This window comes from Phalaenopsis equestris, unplaced genomic scaffold (genome assembly GCF_001263595.1).
Source record: "Phalaenopsis equestris unplaced genomic scaffold, ASM126359v1 Scaffold000937, whole genome shotgun sequence".
In the NCBI taxonomy this organism is placed as follows: domain Eukaryota; kingdom Viridiplantae; phylum Streptophyta; class Magnoliopsida; order Asparagales; family Orchidaceae; genus Phalaenopsis; species Phalaenopsis equestris.
Window position 1 is genome coordinate 226,115 of NW_018165376.1, and position 20,042 is coordinate 246,156.

The window sequence follows — 20,042 nt, forward strand, 5'->3', positions numbered from 1 at the left end:
TGTAGAAGGTTTGAATAATCAACCAATAAGGTAAGACATGGTGCATACAGTCCTTAGTAGTTCTTTGAACCTCTCTCAAGCTTCATAATTTTTTCTCCATTTAATCGAGTGAAGTACATGAATGTCCTGAATTATTGGGTTAGGTTGCTCCAAGTAGTGATCAATCTTATTGTTAAGAAGTAAAACCTCATATTGGTTTTATTCATAAGTGAGAAAGGAAATAGCCTTAATATAATGACATCATCAAAGATAACAACAACTTGACAGTAACATATAGTTCTAATAAACTAGCCAAAAGGAGGTATGAGTTTTTTCTGGGTGTTCGCCTAAACTGGTTGATTCGAATCATTAGGATAAACACGGGTTTGAGTTCAAATGCAGGGGCTTTTATAGCAAGGTAATTAAGACTCGAGTGAATTCCCCTCGTTGAGGGGTTTACATACTCCCTAAGTGGTTTAAGATGGGTTTTCAAAGTGGGTGTCATTTCTAAGTATTAGAACATGTTTTTTTTAAAAATTTTTTTGTAAAACTAAAAATAAGAAAAATAAATCAGAAAGTAAAAAGAGAAAATGATAACAAAATTTCAAACTCGGACTTTAAGTAGTTCAACTAGAATTCTCTTAGCATAATAAATTATGGCTACTTCCCTCATAATGATGCCCAAAATTATTGTGGGTAAGTTGATTAATCACATAGGTAGATATGTTGATTAAATAATATACATATTATGAGTTTTCATGCGATCACATGAGGAAAGTTGTCAAAATAATTTAATAATGAAGTTTTAGTTTACTAAACCTTTGAATTTAATTTAAAGGTTCAATTTGCATATATGAAAGATTTTAAAATCCAAATGCAAAAAGAAGAAAACTGAACTAGATTTTATGAAATTTTTCAGGTTGAAAGATCCACACTCGTGTGACACTAGTCTAGTGATTTTTTTAATGTTTTCCTATGAAATTCATAATATTTTTTACAACCAGGGACATGTATTCCTTAACTTACATCTATTTAATAAGAAGAGTTGGAAAATATATTACGGTTAAGGGGACTTAACCAAACAGTGTTTCCTAGGCATCCTCAAGTCTCTTATAAAAGTTATAATTTTCTAATAGAAATATATCTATTTTACTAGACTACTATGTGTTAACATACTTATTTTTCTAAGTCCCGTTAAAAGTTCTAGATCACAAGGAATTTTAACATTCTATCAGGTCAGATTCAAAGTAAATTATGACTAGAAAAATAACATATCGACATATGAAATGTATGTATAATTTCTGTGATCATTGACCAAAGAAAAATATGTTGAAATTTTCATACATATTTTACCTATTTTTGATGATATTGCACTTTAAAGAAGGGTATTTTTGATGTTTTGTTGCGGGTATGACTAATTATGGTCATTGGAGGAAAAATATGCAAAAACTGTGCAATTTGGAGCAAAAACGAGCAATAAATGAAATTTTGCCCTGTCACCTTTCGATAAGTCTTTCGATGCTTAATCTCTTTTACACTTTTTGCATATTTTTGAATGAGATTATACTTTAAAGAAAGGTTGTTTTCATGCTTATTTTGCAGTGTTATCTGTTAAGAACACAACACAACTGAAATGGGGCGAAACGGAGCTAAAACGGAGCCAAACAGAGCGAAACGGTAAAGCTACGCAGTCTGCCCGCGGGCGCAAAACCGGCGCTGACGGTGAGATTTACCCGAGAAGACCGAAAAATGATAGAAAAGCTTGTCGACGGCGCCCTTGAGCCCGCCGACGGCGCCCAAGTTTTTACTTGCACTTTATTTACATTATAATAAATGTCTGTTGTAGTGTTAAAATTTGTTATAATTGCATTAAGACCCGAGAGGGTTGTGTAATTCTCAACAAAGTAGAACCACATTCAGATTCTATGGATGGTTAAGTTCATGGGAGTTGAATGCAAATAAATAGAGAAATATACTTCGATGGGCATAGAATTAGAAATTTTAGGGTGACATACTAAAATCCTCAATTCGGTCCTATTGTTGAGTACTGAAGCGGAGATGTTAGCCCTCAGGCGAGGGGAATGTGGGAGCTCCGAAGTGAGAGTCAGTATCCTCCCAGCCTATCCACGGATTCAGTAAACAAGCATAGGATTAGTCAATGTTCTTTATGCCTAAACCAAAGGGTAAAGAATAAGATTGCTCCTATTTGACACCTACAATATTTAATGCATCTCATTCCTTTACATTATCCAATTCATTACATAAGAATAATAGTTTTTAATATCTTAATACACAAAGTACACACGCACGTGCTCACACACACACACACACACAAACAATCAAGTAACAATGAGAACAAATTTATTCAATACCTTATTATAAGGTTGATTTTCATTTTCTTATTACGAAACCTTATCTAAAATTTTACTAGTTTATACATAGATTAATTTTATCAAAGCAAAAGGAAAAATCAATCATTCGGGATAACACGGATGTTGCATTTAAAATAAATTCTTCTTTAAAATTAGATTATTTTTTAATGAAAAAAGATAATCTAAAAGTTATTATGAAAAAATATTAAATCACTTATTTCAAATCTATCTATAATTATTATAGTTTACATATCAAATTCTATTTTAATTATTGAAATTATTTTCAATTTAAAGAAATGTTTTTTTTTTATAAACATACCATGTTATCCAATAATTAATAATTTAAAATTAAAATTTGCTTTAGTTGTAATTAGAATTCAATAAATTATGTAAATTTATATTTAAGGAATGACTTAATTTTGAATTTAATTAATATTAGTTAAAAATAATAAATTATTTGATAAGATAGGTATTAAACATAATTAATCTCTAAAAGTTCATTTGACTATTCATTTCAGGATTACATGATTTATATGATTGTGAAATTTTATATATCTATTTGACCAATATCAACCATAATTAAATGAATTAAAGCATAAGTAGCCTAAGATAATACATTTATGAATCATAAATTTAACCAAATATAATATTAAATAACTTATTATATTTATACCTAGTTTATTTGATTCAATATTAATAATATTAATAAATTTTCTTATTAATAAGAATTAGATAAATTAAATCATAATTTTAGCAAGGTAATATTCTAGTTAATAACTAATTAGTAAATTAACTTAATCAAAGTAATAGTTTTTATTTTGCAAAGTCAAATCAGGAATAACATCTATTTTATATATATATGGGAAGTAGTGTTATTCGGCTCCTTACGTGTTAATTATAAAATTTAGTACAAAATGAAGGGTAGGAGAGGATACCCCAAACTAAAAAAGAAAATAACTACAATACACACCCATAGTGGGGTTCCTCTACCACAGTACAACTCACCCCCAAAAAACATGAAAAGAGTATACCAATAGGCAATAAAAGAAAGTATACCCCAAAATAAACTATACCTCAGAGAGCAAAAAGCAAAAAACCCGAGACCAAAAATACCAGAAATACGTATGCATCGCAAAAGAGAGCGTCTGTCTATCTCACTGATCAGCACCGAGAGTCTGCAGCAATACGCATCTGGGACAACAAAACCAGCTCCCCAAAAGTTGAAACCTCCGAAAACCTTGAACCAAAACTGCAAATGAAAGGAAATGAAAGACCTTCCTGTCACAAGAAAACCAAACATCCAGAGCCAACGTATTCGGTGGCAAAGACAAAAACGGTAGAGGGAAGCTAAAGTCCTTGGGTATGAGGCTTTTAGTAGAAATATAACAACCCAAACAAACATGTCAACAGAAGAAAAAAATTTAAAGAGGCCAAAATCTGCTATGGTCAATACCGCAAAAAATAACCATATCACAAAAAACAGAGCAAGATGGTCAGCCCTTAAGCCCGAACAAACGGGCTATATATATATACATAACTAATATTTAATTAAACTGTTGAACTACTAAGCCTCTCTTACCCTAATTCTCATAGCTTTCCTCATGAGGAAAGCGTGACGAAGCTCGATATCGATGGACAACGGGAAGAGAAAAGTCTCATATTTAACCGAAATATGTGGAATCTCAAAAATATTTTTTTATGAGATTTAAGGTAAAATCGGTAGAAACGAGATTTTGAATTCAATATTTTTAGGGGGTATTTGGTCACAAATAGGATTAATTTAAGTATAATTTTAAAAATTCTTTCAATACCTATTTTGTGAATTTTGAGGTGTTTAAGAAAATGTTTAGAATGACAAATATTAAATATAGTGAAATTGTTTCATAACTTATTTTAGGATTTAAACAGTTGAAATATAAATTTAAAATTTATTTGAAATTATGTTTACCAATAATTAAATATTTATTAAACTAACTAATTATTAATTTTTTTTATTAAACTAATTATTATTAACTAATAATTTAACATTCATAAATTAATTATTGATTAGTTATATGGTAAACTAATTAATAATTATTTGGGAGATTGTTAAATTAATTAAAATTTAACATATAGTTTATATTTAATAATTAGTTATTATAATTAATTATTAGTTATAAATAAATTAAGTTAATAAAAGTTAACTTGAATAATATTAAATTAAAGGCAGAAACCAATCTTCCTCTCCCTCCCCTGCTCGAAACCCTCGCCCACTTGCCTACCCCAGTCCCGGCTTCGCTCAAAACCATATCCTTGGTGGCTAAAACCATCGCTATACAGTCGCAATTACTGGCTCAAGGCAACGACAGGATCGCGGCGTACAAAGACCTCCAAAACTCCCATCTTTCTCCTTCTGCTCTGCTCCTACTCGAAACCATTGACGAAGGCAACCCTCGTCTTTCTTCCCATTCGTGCGCCCACCTTCGTGCACTTCAGCTCCTCTGATTCCCATAAGTCCATCTTCCAAAGGTATTTATTAATTCTTGGATTTAATGCAAAACGGAGGGAAAAACGAGATTTAAGAATCTGTAGGATTTAAAGGTGTCATTTTTACTGCTTGGCAGGATTTAGGTTAAATACTGCTTAAATCCTGCTGCCAAACAGCCCCTAAGTTTGAGATTTTACTGGTTGCAATATTCAAGTTAATTTTTGCTAAATCCTGCTCAAACTCTGGTGCTTTACAGCTCTTACCTATAATAGTTTGAGGACTTTGGGATTTTAATTCTTAACTATGGATTAGGAAAATTTACATTCATAGTACAAAATTCTTATGTATTTACATATTTCACACCTAAACTTTCATATTTATATTCATAGTTCTTGAGAATTTTAGGTCAAAGAAAACCAAGAATCGACACAAATTCAGAAGAAAACACAAATATTTAACAAGGTTCGGTAAAGATGCCTACGCTCTCGGGAGCAGGTGGCAACTTTCCTTCAATTCAAAAAAAGAGTACAGATATATATATATAACCCTAAAGTACAATAGTTAATTACAAAGTTACGCTTGTATCGTACCGCAGGGGCGTTGCCCCCGCACCCTTAAACCACATAACGTAACTCCCCCGATTGGACAAATGCTTCCACTGCGTTCCGCTGTGCTATGCTCGCTCCGTTCTGCTCCAGCATCTGTCCCTTATCCGGTATATGAGCCATACTTAATGATAGTATTTAGGTTATGATTTCATTTTAGTGCTCTATGTGCAAATGTGAAAGTTTAGGTGTGACATATGTAAATACATAAGAATTGTGTGCTATGTATGTAAGTGCACCGGATTGGAGATGGATATATGTTTCGATGAAGTGAGTTCCCCCATAGAATGGGTTTAAGACTGTAAACCTAATTTATATCAAATAGATATTTTTTTTCCTGTTGAATAATGTGAAACTAACACCTATTTAATTAACATTTAAAATGCAATAAAACTTTTAACTTATGAATTGACAATTCTTCTTAGGATGAGTTTATGATGAAAAAAAAAAAACTTACATTATTTGAGTAAATATCTTCTGTTATGCCATATTGGCCAATACCGTCCATTTGATTAATGGTTTTATGAAGTAAGGTAGGTTGTTTTAGGGAACCAGTTTTTAGATATGAATTTTTTACTATTTTGAAATATTGGTTGGAGAAGTAAATTCAAATATGCATTTATTATTTAATTAATTGTAATATGGATTTATCCAAGTTTTGGGGAGTTCCTTTTCAAGTGATGTTTTGAGAAGCCTAAACTATATCATTAAGTGGTTAAAATAGGCAATATGGGTGAGGGTCTAGGTATTGTTATTAGTGCATTAAATTATTTATTTTGTACTTTATGTTGACCGTGGCTTTTCTATTTTACATTGTTTACTTGCTTATTCCAAGCCTTATGCATCAATGTGTAGACATGTTGCAAGCGTTCATCTATATTATTTTGATTCATTTCTTCTTTGATCGCTACATTGTTGATAAGATTAAAATACTATTAAACTACAAGATATATTATTCTCTCCAATTTGTATGATTATAGATGGCATATTTTTTGTGCTTCTCTTTTGAAAACGAGCCATGAGTGCGTTAATGTGAGTGGTCTTAAAGTCTAAGCTTTCCTAATGCCAATTATATGATATTGAAGAGAGGAGAAATGATTTGAATTTGTGTAAAGTTCATTTAGGGCTTTGAACCTCTATTCGTGCATTAGGATTCTAGGTCTGTCTTTGTAATTTGTACTTATGGAAACCATGAAAGTCATATGAAACAAAGTATAAGGATTAATCATGTTTATGTACTTGTAATTATGGAAATATGGAAGTTATTCCATTACTTACAAACATTTATTTCTTTGAAACTTGAGAGACATTTTTGCCACCTGCAAAGGCTCATGGATTGCCACCTTGTCCATAATGATGGAACACTGATTTTGTAATGGATTGCCAACTTTGTAATACCACGTATTACCAAGCTAGACTTTAGAAGCACTAATAGTTTCAAACTATTGAGTAGATATTTTTTGTGCCTGACATCTAAAATATAGTGCTCGATAGTCCTTTGGTTAGTATGTTGGCCAACTTCTCGTGTTTGGTGTAAGGAAAACAATGTGGGCAATATTATGGCGGTGTTTCTAACATAGCACCACATTACTCTTCTTGACTTATAGTATTAGAGGAGACTTCATTTAGATTGAAAAGGGAGACTTTTTGAAGTATTTGGATGTGTGCTTGATCATGTTCAATGTTTAGTTCAACTTGAAATTCATAAACTCTTTCTCCTTCTCCAAAAGTTTGTATCATTGAAGCATCTTCACTGTATTTCATTTTGATACACTGTTAGTAATCAAGTTTGAGATGTATTTTTCATTTGTTATAATATTTTCTAACCAAATGAGTAACTTGTTTAATGAATTTTTGTCTTAATTTCATGTACTAAGGCTATATAATGCACCTTGTAATTTGTTTGTTTCATCATGTCTCAAATATCTTTGGTTGTGGTTCGAAACATTTATGTTCTATTGATCCTAGCATCATCAAATTATGTAGCCAGGACATATCTAAGGGAATCTTTTGTATCTCATGTGGCAAAATTAAGATTATCTTCGCATAGTATAGGTCTAATAGGGTGGACCAACTTTTCTTTTACTCCGAGGAAGATTTTTCACAAGTAAATACCGAATAAGGTACTTTCTTCCTTTTAGTTTGATTGTAGATTTAAGGATTTAATACCCATTGACTTTAGGGGTGATTAGAATTATATGATTGATCAATAACTTTTGATATAGAAGACATTTTCTAAAGGAAAAAAGAAAGAACTTGGATTTTCTTTCTTGAAGTTGTAGGATTGCGGCCTTCTGTTTTCGGTGGGATAAAATGTGGCTCAAGGATGCAGATAAAGGGTGGTGTAAACAAGAAGGCGGGCGTAAGTGCAAATCGTAGAAAAACCTTGGGGCTACAAATTATAGGTGGAAGAAGGTAATGCTCAGGGTTCTTCTGTTTTTATAGCTCTAATACCATAGAGATATAAGAAATGATATGAATTTTCGTGTCTTCCATTGAGGGCCTTGTACCATTATATATACAACATGATTTTTAGATTATGCTTGATACTTTCTATATACGAAAATCCTTAATTGCATAGAAATCACATGAAAAATGTCATTGGACAAAATATATAAGGATTAATCATGTTTCTATATTTGTAGCTATTGAAATAAGGAAGATATTTGAAATTTGAGAGAATTTTTGCCCCCTGTAAAGGCTTGCACTCAAGATTTGACACCTTGTTTAATGAGTGATAATTATAATAATCATGTTGTTGAACCATGAAAGTCGCATGACTGACATCCAATATTTCAACTGGTGTTGATATAAGCAGATGCAGAGCACCAAAACTATACTGAATCATTACAGAAAATCAAATCAAACCAGAAGGGAAAATGGTATTAAACATTGAATACTACTCATTTTATTGTTATCTTTGTATTTTTACAGAAAAAAATTTGATAGATTAATTGATGACTTGTGATCTATGATTCCTCAATTTTTTTACATGAGATAATGTTGCACATTTTTTTTGGTGTATTAATGAGCTCTAACTTTAGTTGTCCAGTATTACTTCATTCTTACTAGTGGCTTCTTTATATTGACAGATGGTTGTTAGTCTAGAAAATATGGAGACTGAAAAGTTTAATGTTGGCGGAAAACAGGTATGTCATATGTCCGCTATTGATATTAGTTTCATGGCATTGCATTGACAAAATTTATTGCTACAATGCTTTATTCTGTTGTTGTGCTATCTGCATTAGATGTATTTATTGGTATTATGATTTTGTTGTACAATTGGTTTCTTATTTTATTATTATTTTTATTTTCCTTTGTTGATCAAACTAAGTTAAAAATTTCAATTTTTTGTCATATCTATGAGAGTATCTTTGTGTATTAGTCATCTTTGGAATCCAAATTTGCCTTTGGGTAATTATCTAAGAGTTGGAATTGAACAAACTTGTTTCTTTTTGTTTTCCTAATAGTTTGACAGCTAATTAAATTTATAGGAAAATTTTGAGGAATTAGATCCAAATGCAAAAAAGTATCTACGTGGAGATGGTGCTAACCTGGAGGTATACTTCCCTATTTTTTGAATTTGTTTGAGCAACATATATTGAGATTCCAAACCTATGTACTAAATTTTAGTGGTTTTTTTTTGATATCTTATCAACCTTTTTCATTATATTTAGGTCTTACGGGATAAAAAGCTGAAAGGGCAGCTCACTGTTAAAGAAAAGTTATATGGCCAATCTGCAAAAGCTGCTGCTATTGCTGAAAAGGTTTCTTTGTTTCTCTTATTTACATAAGATCATAATGAGCATATTTAAATGCTGTGGCTGTTTTTACTGGTTAACTAAATCCTTTCCATTTGCAAAGAAACGCCTCTCTATTTTCAGTGATGATTTTAGTACAACATTTCATGCATTATTTTTATTGAGTTGAAGTTTATTATCAATAGTTCTGGAAAGAAATTAGTGTGTTTTTTCAGTGTTTAGGAGTTTATCCGCAAAATAGCTGGATATTGCAAAAGGAATTTCTTACAGGCAAAATGCAAAAAAAGCAAAGAAGTGCCAAACTGTTATTGATTAAATCGCTAGTCCCATTTGTCTTAATTATTAAGCATTTAGACATGCTGTTTTTACTGGTTAACTAAATCCTTTCCATTTGCAAAGAAACGCCTCTTTTCAGTGATGATTGTAGTACAACATTTCATGCATTATTTTTATCGAGTTGAAGTTTATTATAAATAGTTCTGGAAAGAAATTAGTGTACTTTTTCTGTATTTAGGAGTTTATCCGCAAAATAGATGGATATTGCAAAAGGAATTTCTTACAGGCAAAATGCAACAATGAAGGTCAAACTGTTATTGATTAAATCTCTGGTCCCATTTGTCTTAATTATTAAGCATTTAGATTTGTTGTAATTATCTGTCTTATTGTTTCTATATAGTGTTTCTTAATCTAGTTTACAAGGTACCAGAACTGATTAAGTATCTTGGTCAGCAAAAGGAGGGTGCTTTATTATTTGGAATTACATGATCAATTGTGCTAGATGTTGATTATGAACTTTAACGTTGTGCTGATGATGATGGGCTTTGTGAGCTACATATGAACTTTAAGGTGCTTCCAGACTTCCAGTTACCTGGGTAGATAGAAACGTGCTAAAATCTCTGTTTTCACTTTTCATTATGATGGAGTTAATGGTCCATTTTTTGTCTTGTTGGTTTTGGATTTCACTTGCTTTATTTAGTTTCTACTATTACACCACATGAATATCCATCGACCGTGTTATTTATGATACATGCAATTTATTTACGGCAAATTTACATACACACCATACATTTCTTATGTATTTACATATCTAACACATAAAGTTTGATATTTGTATTTATAATACTTTGGTATTATAAATCTATGCATGAAAATGTGTATTTCACTTTTAAAAAGTTAATCATATCTGAAACTTCATTGAGAAGTTTATCAAAATAACTCACCCACCTATATTAAATTTCCTTATCTAAGAAAAATACTTTTTGATTTTCATCTTTAATACACTTAACTTGAATTGAATCTTTACCTTTAAATGATTAAAAAAATATAAAACAAATAATCTAACTCTTTCAACATTGAATAACATATACTTTTCTCAAAGGAAAAAAGATGACAGAAACAAGGCCATAGTGAAATGGAATGTAAATTTCTTATGAATCCAACACATCTTAGGTGTTGATGTAGAAATTTTAAGGGAAAAAAAATATTAGAGAACTAGAACCAAGAAGTAAGGGAATGAAAATACCTAAATAGGTCAACATATTTTAGCGTATGAGCTGTTTTTCAGTGAGAAGGAAGATTGGGTAGAAATCAACTCTATGCAATAATACGAGAAACAGATAGTTGCTAGAGGGATGCAGCCAACAACATTCAATAAAGAAACTGGAAAGGCACCGGTGGCTTTGTAAGGCCGTCAATGTCAAGTGGAGAAAATTTCCCTACGATTTTTAGTAGGCTTTCAAAAAGAATTATAAGGGCAAATTTGAATTTGTTTTCATTATTTGATGTTATCACATTTCTTATTAATTTCATAGAAATCAAACAATTCAGGTGAAACATTTAGGTAAAACATTTTTACATTCTTCCTAATTACATAGAAAAATACAGAGACTAATCAAATGAACAGTAAAAAATAGAAGTTTGTTAGATATTTTAATCCCAGATTGTAATTGAACAATTTTTTGAATTTTAATAACTTCTCAGTGAAGCTATATGAGAAAATTGTCTGATTGTGATATGAATGAAGTTTAAGTGTTATTCTTGTGAAGAATGATACTGCAGTTTAGGCTGACAATGCTCTTAGAGATTCAATGATGAATGGAGTCTACTGATTAGTTTTAATGGAACATTTTAAGTCAACAAAACACAAATTTTTCAGTAATTCAGTTTATCATTTTTCTTTATAGTACTTTTCTTCTTTAAAAGTTTGTCATTTTTTTTATTCCTATAAATGGTAGTAAAGCTTTTATTGATAATAATCATCTTAAGCATTTTATAGTGGCTTTTGCCTACCGAGCATGGCTATTTGGAGGCCGAAGGTCTAGAAAAGACATGGAGGATCAAGCAGGAAACTATTCTTCAAGAAGTTGATATTATAAGTTCAAGGAAACCATTTGACATGGTTTTGCCAGGTAGAAAATAAGAATTTTTTGGCTTATCTCTTCATTTTTCTCATAAATTTTTAAAGTGCAACTGTCCTGCAACTGCTTAAGTAGTACTCTTTCATGAACTTTACCTGGCTCTTCTGGGATTTCTCTTTCATGATTTTCAAGAATTGACTTCTCCTCTTCATTTTTTTTCTTTGTTGCTTTTTGATTCTATGCAGCAAATTTCATTTCTTTTGAAATGATCTTGCAGATTTAGGTCCGTACACGTTGGAATATACATTGAATGGACGATATATGCTTGTTGGAGGACGAAAGGGTCATTTGGCTTTGATAGATATGATTACCATGGATCTCATCAAAGAATTTCAGGTATGATCATTTATCTCTCAATTTTTTCTGGCATCTCTTTCATTGATGTCTTAATAATCATGCCATGATCACACATTGATGTTTAGCATTTGATGTGGATCGTATCTTTAGAAGTTTGTAGAACTTGTTAGTAAAAATTTATCAATCTAAAGTTTTGTTGGTTCTTATTTATCCATCCTAAGTTTAGTAACACTTTCCTTGGTCTATTTATTTATTATTAACTTTGTTAATCATTTCATACTTTATACTCGGCTGTGGGCTTTGGAAGTTGTTTCTAAGTAGTGGGCATCAACTAGTCTGATTAGCTAGGGCCTTGGAAGTTGCTGACATGGTCTGAGGTTTGATTCACACCTATGTAATATCAAACTTCCATCTTCAGACTTTCAAGCGGGCCAAAAAAAAAGGTCATTTACTTACGTACCACCCAATTCCTATGTATTTAGATATCTAACACCTAAACTTTATTTTTTACATTTATACCAACCTAATCTTTCATATCACATAAAAAACTATAACTATTTTAACTTTTAAAAAGTGAAATACACATTTTCATGCATAAGTAAGGTAGCATATATATGTAAAAATTGAAGTTTAGGTGATATGTAAATACAAAGAAACTAAGTGTTATGCATTTAAATTTTCCAAAAAAAGGCTTATGGGTTGTGGGCTCACGAACTAATAAGAACTATAAAAGCAAGGTAGCATATGGAGGATTACATTTTGACAATGCAGTGCACATGGTGCGCCTCATCTATATTCTTCTTGGTCATCTCCCTTCTCATGGAATTGGTATTAAAAGTTTAATTATTTTCATGACCCCAACCCATGCTTTCACTGTAGGAAATAACTTTTTCTTATATGCTTGTGCCCTTTGATGGCCTTAATTTTTTTGTCCTGCATAATATTGAATCCATTTTGTTAGCATAGGTATTCTGGTGGATGGATTAATTTAATCATCTGTTTTTCAAGTTGTTGAGGGATGCATGGTGACTAACATTTTGTCCAACAGGTCAGGGAAACAGTGCGTGATGTGGTCTTCCTGCACAATGAACAATTTTTCGCTGTAGCTCAGAAGAGGTATCACATTGATATCTATGAGGTTACTTTTTTGTTTATTTTCTTCTTTCTTAATCCATTACAAACTAAGGGTCTGTTTGGGTTAGCTGTTGATTATTTATAATTTGCTGATAAGCAGATTATTTTGATAATCTGATAATATGCAAATTATCAGAATAAACTGGTTTGCTGTTTGAGGCAGCTTATTCAGAACAACTTACTGGGAGCTGTTGTTGAATAAATGACCATCCTGCTCCTGTTCGGTTAAACAGTTTGCAACAGAACTGTTTATGGAAAATAATAGATAAAACAGATGTCTCAAAATATTACAGTTCAATTACAAAAATTAAAATATATTGCTCATCACTTCGTGAGTATCAAAACAAATAAAATAAAAAGAAATACAATTACAATTACAAGTAAAAATATTAAAACGTTCAATTTAAAACTCTGGTACTCAACCTGCAGCAATTATAACTGCAGAATATCGAATGCAACCCGACAAACAAATAAACTTCAACATCTCTGTTTAGCTAAACCATAAACTGAAATTTCTTCAGTAATCAAGCTGTGCTTTATAAGTTTGTTCAATAATCAAGTCTAATAAAAACATAACTTAAAAAATCTGCCTTTCAGATGATTGAAGCAAATAAACCCCAACACCTCTTCCAGATGATTGAAGAAAACACAAGCCTACAACAAGAGAAATGAAAATGCCTCCATATATGAGCTCTTTTATAGCTGTTTTTCAACCTTAAAATGATAAAGGAACATAGCTGACAAATATAAACCCCAACAACACTTTTGTATAACTGTTTTTCTCGAATCAGTTAAAGGAACATCTCTGGCTTTTATGCAATTCAAAAACTAGTGCTATTTTATGCAACAATGCCAAACTAACATTACCAAATTTCATCGCATTCTAACAATGCCAAACTTAAAACAGACAAAATGAGGATGACAATAACTACTACATCCCATAGAAAGGATGTCAACCGTCATTACATACCTAACATCTGAATACATCTGAAATTTTTTTTTTAACCATTATACCAAACAAATCTTTCATATGACAACACAGACAACGATCACAGGGAGCCTGCGAAATTTTAGATGAAGGATCCCAGTAATACAAAGGATCAAAAATTTCATACGAACGATCACTGGGAGCTTGCCTAACTACATCCCATAAATCATTTGATCTCAGTAAACAACAATAACTACAATAATATGAAGAATATACATGAAGAAATCCCTATAACACAAAGGATCAAAAAATTCTGCCCAGTAATAGTATTGCCCAACGCATTCCAGTAATAGCATTTCCCAACTCACCATAATTCATACCATCCCAGACAACGACACAAATAGCATTTCTCTACAGGGAAGAGGAGTGAAAATTTCAAACAACTTTTCAAACAACTTTCGATCCACCAACCTAATGCCAGACGGGAAATGGGAGAGCAGAGGGGTGCACGAGATCGAAGAGTCCGATCACAGACGGGATCGAGGAGCAGAGACGAGATTAGGGGAGTCTGATCACTGATCTGGGGCAACGATGGGATTGAAGGGCAGTCGAGTAATAATCTATCCCTAAATGCGGAACGCAGGATAATAGGAGCGGCGAACGATTCGGTGGATAAAGGATAAACCCTTACGCGCGTATTTTTACCGCCGACCCGAACGTGTTTTTCAAACGCCACCCCGGCGTTCCGAAAACGCCGAATGCAGGTATAACCCGCGCCAAACGGACCCTAAATATTAAATTGTTATGAGTTGCAATTCTATAATGAGAGAATAGTTGTCATTGTGACTTATGATTGATGTAGGTCTATAATTTTGTTCATTTGAACTGTTACGAGCATGTTTATAGGAGAAGCATCAAAGAAAGTATTTAATTAAGTCATGTCCACATTGGGAGCATGAATTTCTAAGTTATAGTAGGAAAAAGCTTTTTGTTTACCCGACACTGCTGCCCTAGCTATCGTAGCTCAATTTATGTGTTTTTATTTTTATTTTTGGTTTGATAAGTAGCTTTATCTTTGTTTTAATAATTTCATATATATATATTTTTTAATCCGGACTGAAGCTGTGTCTATAAGGCATGTAGGTATATTAATTTATCCTCATGTTAAAGTTTTTGTTGGATTATTTTGGCTAATATAATTTGCTTAACCCAAATTCTAGCATAATTTTTTGTCTGGCAGACTAGTTGGTTATGTACATAGAACATTGTAATTGCTTCTTTTGGATGCTGATTATAAGTACTTTTGTGATATGTATTATTTGCTTTGACGGTTGTGCTACAGAATTGTTTCTTTTAAAAAATAAGATGAACTTAGATTTAAATTTAGCATTTTTTTATTTTAGTTTTTTACTTCTCTATTTTTATTGTTTACTTCAAACTCATCGAATTAATTCCTTACTGATCTCTTCTGTGCTTTGCTACTTTCTTGCTATATTGTTCTTAATTTAAGTTGGAAAAAAGAAAGAAAGCATTTGGTCAATGGATGTGGTAGCTGTAATTATTCCATTCCATTTCATAAATATTTTTTTTTCCATCCTTCTTTAATGTATATTGGCATTTGCTTGTGGACTTTTGGTAATTGGAAGGGGAAAGGAGTGGTGGGAGAAACTGGGATAGATGTTGGGAGTGAGGGAGGGCTACTTAGGAATTATTAATTTGATTCAAGATTTGATGCTTTCTTATTATTTGGAGGACGGATTATAGTAATTATAACATGGCTTGATGTTGTATAAAAATACAAGTATAAATCAGAGTTTAACACCTCATATAGCATTGAACTTGACTTTATAAAGCGACCCTAGTTACTTTTATTGAAGATAATGATGATAACTTTAATGGTATTAAATATTGTTGAATTATGATTATATTTTACTTTTTAAAGTTAAAGTATCTTAAATTGTCAAAATTGATAAATCAGTTTGCTTTTAAATGCTAGCTTATGTTATATTTATGAACTATATGTGTATCATTTAAAATTTTTAAGTTCAAGCATTTTTTTATTATTTATTTTTCTTTCATAAAAATAGAAGCTGCCCACAAATATATATTTCTATCTTTATATGAACTTAATTTGTGTTTTAGTATATTCCTAACATTTATATTTTTGAAGGCTACCTTCATACTTGCTTGTAAAATCAAACAAGTTCTATAAGAATTCATCAAGTATGAAGATGCAAGTTTATATGTTTATGTATAAATATATTTGTCCATATTCTATTTAGAAATATTTACTTATTTCAAGTTATGTAATGTGTGTTTATCTTATAAGATATCCTAATTTGTTTAAATGGTGGGCCTTAGGTCTATCTCGGGTTTGACTACAGAGACCAGCTTGATTTTGCTTGCCTAAGGAGCAGGTCTAGTCAGTACTTTGTGCATGTTAAGTTTATCAATTCTACTTTTTATTGTTTTTTTAGATAAACACAATCTTTATAAGTGAAGCCGAACCATTCATGAATGGAATAAATCATAACCTTATTGAAGGGGCCTTCAACCATGCAAACTCACTCTCAACCATAGGTTAGTTTGTTGTGATGCAAATATTTTTTTGTGGTTAAATCTCAATTCCAGGGATAAGGAAAGTGAATGACAGTCAATTGCTATTTTAAGAACTTGTAAGGTTGGGAGCTTGGAAGTAATCAAAATTTCATTTGCATATATATAAAGAAAGTGAATGGCAGTCAATTGCTATTTTAAGAACTTGTAAGGTTGGGAGCTTGGAAGTAATCGAAATTTCATTTGCATGTAATAAAAATTAATGATAGCATAAAATTTATGGGAACATAGTTTGGAATTTACCCTTATCCATAAAACAAATGAAAAGTATGAAAAAATTGGAATGAAGTTTAAATTTGAAATTATTACAAACTAAACAAACATGATAAAGTCATTATTAGAACTCAGTTCAACATAGGTCATTATTGGAATATAATTCTCACCACTTTTTAACACTAATTCGAGCCGTCTCTTAATGCTAAACAAGATCGTGGTAGCATAAAAAATTGATTTTCAAAAGTGGCAAATTTTGATAAAACTACTAGACATAATGCAGCATGACCTTCATAGTTATGGTGCTTGTTTAATTGTTCATTGATAGCAACCTCATCCTTTAAAGTCCTGTGGATTTCATGATCATATATGTAAGCGTTGGTAGAAGTTCTAGCTCTAGGGCTCTTGGCAGGGGAATAAACTTGACATTCTATAGAAAGCCTAAGATCTTGAAGGGTCCCTTAGTAAGCTAAAATGTTTTTATCATTTAAAATTGGTCTAATACGCAAACATCCTACAGCTTGAGTGAGTGGGCATTTTTCTTTTGTTTTTTGAATGTGTTAAGCTGAGGCTGATTTAATGGAGATCTGTCAAAAAATCTATTGTTGTAAATAGAGTTGAACTTAATCTCAGGAACTAAATCTTAAAATTTTAAATGAGAAACTTTTTTAACCATCAGTAATCTAATTTTGTTTCTGCAATGACATCAAATACATACATATGGTCAACAAAAGATTCAGCTGATCAATGACAAGTGAACATGAGTAGAAAATGAATAATTTATTAGGTCTGGTGAGAGGGTATGCCATGGACAGCCTCAATTGAGTTTTTTATGGTCTTACGATCAGAGCCATTGTAGTAAAACTTGGATGTTTGAGGTATTTAGGACACCGTTTTAAATTAGTTTTTTCATCATTTTGTTGTATATAGGTTTGAGTAATTTAATGTCATTAAAAAATTCTTAAACCTGACATTGTGGTTATATACAATGAAAATGGGTAATTAATGATGCAAATAATCTTCTGATACTTGAATTAAACCTAGGTTGAATTGGGAACAAAGACATAAATCAGGAAGTATCTTACCATAGTTATGGATGCATAACCAAGGGCCTCAATATGCAACCATCCTTTATAACAAAGTCAACATAGTATATGTTATTCTTACTTTGGTAGTACTTGTGGTTGACATTAAAATCAGGAATTGTACAACAACAACAACAACAACAAAGCCTTAATCCCACTACGTGGGGTCGGCTACATGAATCGTTTTTCTCCATTGCGTCCTATTTAGTGTCATATTTTCATTTAGTTCTAGTAAATTAAGATCATTTTTAATACAATAAGCCCAAGTCTTCCTAGGTCTACCTCTGCCTTTCTTAACACAAGTCGAATTTAAAACATCTACTCTCCTAATCGGATCATCTAATGGTCGACGTTTAATATGACCAAACCATCTAAGACGACTTTCTCTAATTTTGTCTGTCACAGGAGCTACACCAACCCTATCACGAATATATTCATTCCGCATTTTGTCTCTAAGTGTAAATCCACTCATCCACCTAATCATTCTCATCTCGGCAACACTTAACTTATTATTATGCTTCTCTTTTAAAGGCCAACATTCAGCGCCATAGAGCATTGCAGGTCTCACCACCATCTTATAAAATTTTCCTTTCAGTCTTAGCGGTACTTTTCTATCACACAAAAGGCCCGAAGCATTCCTCCACTTCAACCAACCAACTTGAATTCTACTATTAACATCTCCATCTATATCACCATCGCTTTGGACAACGGACCCAAGATATCTAAATCGTTCACACCTTTTAATAATTTGATCACCCAAAGTCACACTTCTGTCACTAGAGCTATTACTACTAAAATTACATTCCATGTATTCAGTTTTAGTTCTACTTAAACGAAGGCCTTTAGACTCCAATGTAGACCTCCATAATTCAAGTTTTTCCTGGGCTTTTTCTCTCGTTTTATCCACGAGAAGAATATCATCAGCAAAAAGCATACACCAAGGTACATCCTCTTGTAGATGTCCAGTAAGACCATCCATAACTAAAGCAAAAAGATATGGGCTTAAAGTCGATCCCTGATGTAAACCAACAGAAATAGGAAAATATTTTGTCAATCCTCCTTCAGTTTGAACACAAGTAACAGCTCTAGTATACATATCTTTAATGACTTGAATATAAGTCATATCAACACATTTCTTCTCGAGAACTCTCCAAAGGATATCTCTTGGAACCTTATCGTAAGCTTTTTCTAAATCAATAAAAATCAAATGTAGATTCTCCTTATTATCTCTGAACTTCTCCATCAAACCTCTCAATAAATGTATAGCTTCCATAGTAGACCTGCCAGGCATAAATCCAAATTGATTATGAGAAATTTTCGTGATGCATCTTAACCTATGTTCAATTACCCTCTCCCATAATTTTAAAGTATGACACATCAACTTAATTCCTCTATAATTTGCACACTCTTGTGCATCCCCTTTATTCTTAAAAATGGGGATCAAAATACTCTTCCTCCACTCCTCAGGCATCTTTTTAGTTTTTAAAATAATATTAAAGAGTTTAGTAAGCCTAAAAACTCCCAAATTTCCCAAATATTTCCACATTTCAATTGGGATATCATCAGGTCCTACAGACTTTCCACCCTTGGTTTTCTTTAAAGCCTCCTCAACTTCTTTTTTGCTAATGCGACGATAAAAATGAAACGTTTTATTATTAGTCACGATATTAAAATCACTAAGGTCGATCGTATTTTCAGAAACTTCATTAAAAAGTTTATCAAAGTAACTCACCCACCTATGTTAAATATCTTTTTCTAAGAAAACTACTTTTTGATTTTCATCTTTAATACACTTTACTTGAGTTAAATCTTTACTTTTCTTTTCTCTTTGTTTGACTAGTTTATACATATATTTTTCACCCCCTTAGTATCTAATCTATTATAAAGATCATTAAAAGCAGAATTTTTAGCATCACAGATTGTTCTTTTAGACTCCCTGCGAGCCGTTTGATATTTTCTCCAGTTCTCTAAGCTTTTACATTTAAACCAATTTTTATAACATAACTTCTTATATTTTATCTTTTCTTGCAAATTATTATTCCACCGCCAACTATTTTTATTTGTAAATATTTTTCCCTTTGATTCTCCAAGAACATCTTTTGCCACTTGTTTAATAGCGTTTGTTACTTTATCCCACATCACATTTGCTTCTTCATGAATATCCCAAA

General features: G+C 31.7%; 1 protein-coding gene across 2 annotated transcripts in view; it reads left to right on the forward strand.

The window, feature by feature from the left end:
* Positions 1 to 4,578: 4,578 nt before the first annotated feature.
* LOC110032393 (probable U3 small nucleolar RNA-associated protein 7) overlaps positions 4,579 to 20,042 on the forward strand; it is a 25,799-nt gene continuing 10,335 nt past the window's right edge. Inside the window, exons 1-7 of one of the 2 annotated variants that reach the window (XM_020736015.1) lie at positions 4,579 to 4,859; positions 8,516 to 8,572; positions 8,918 to 8,983; positions 9,101 to 9,190; positions 11,460 to 11,592; positions 11,819 to 11,937; positions 12,947 to 13,014. In XM_020736015.1, coding sequence (XP_020591674.1) covers positions 8,516 to 8,572; positions 8,918 to 8,983; positions 9,101 to 9,190; positions 11,460 to 11,592; positions 11,819 to 11,937; positions 12,947 to 13,014 — 533 coding nt within the window. In that variant the 5' untranslated portion in view covers positions 4,579 to 4,859. Of the gene's footprint in view, positions 4,860 to 7,704; positions 7,839 to 8,515; positions 8,573 to 8,917; positions 8,984 to 9,100; positions 9,191 to 11,459; positions 11,593 to 11,818; positions 11,938 to 12,946; positions 13,015 to 20,042 lie in introns of those variants that run through there. The other variant, XM_020736016.1, reaches the window with a different exon arrangement.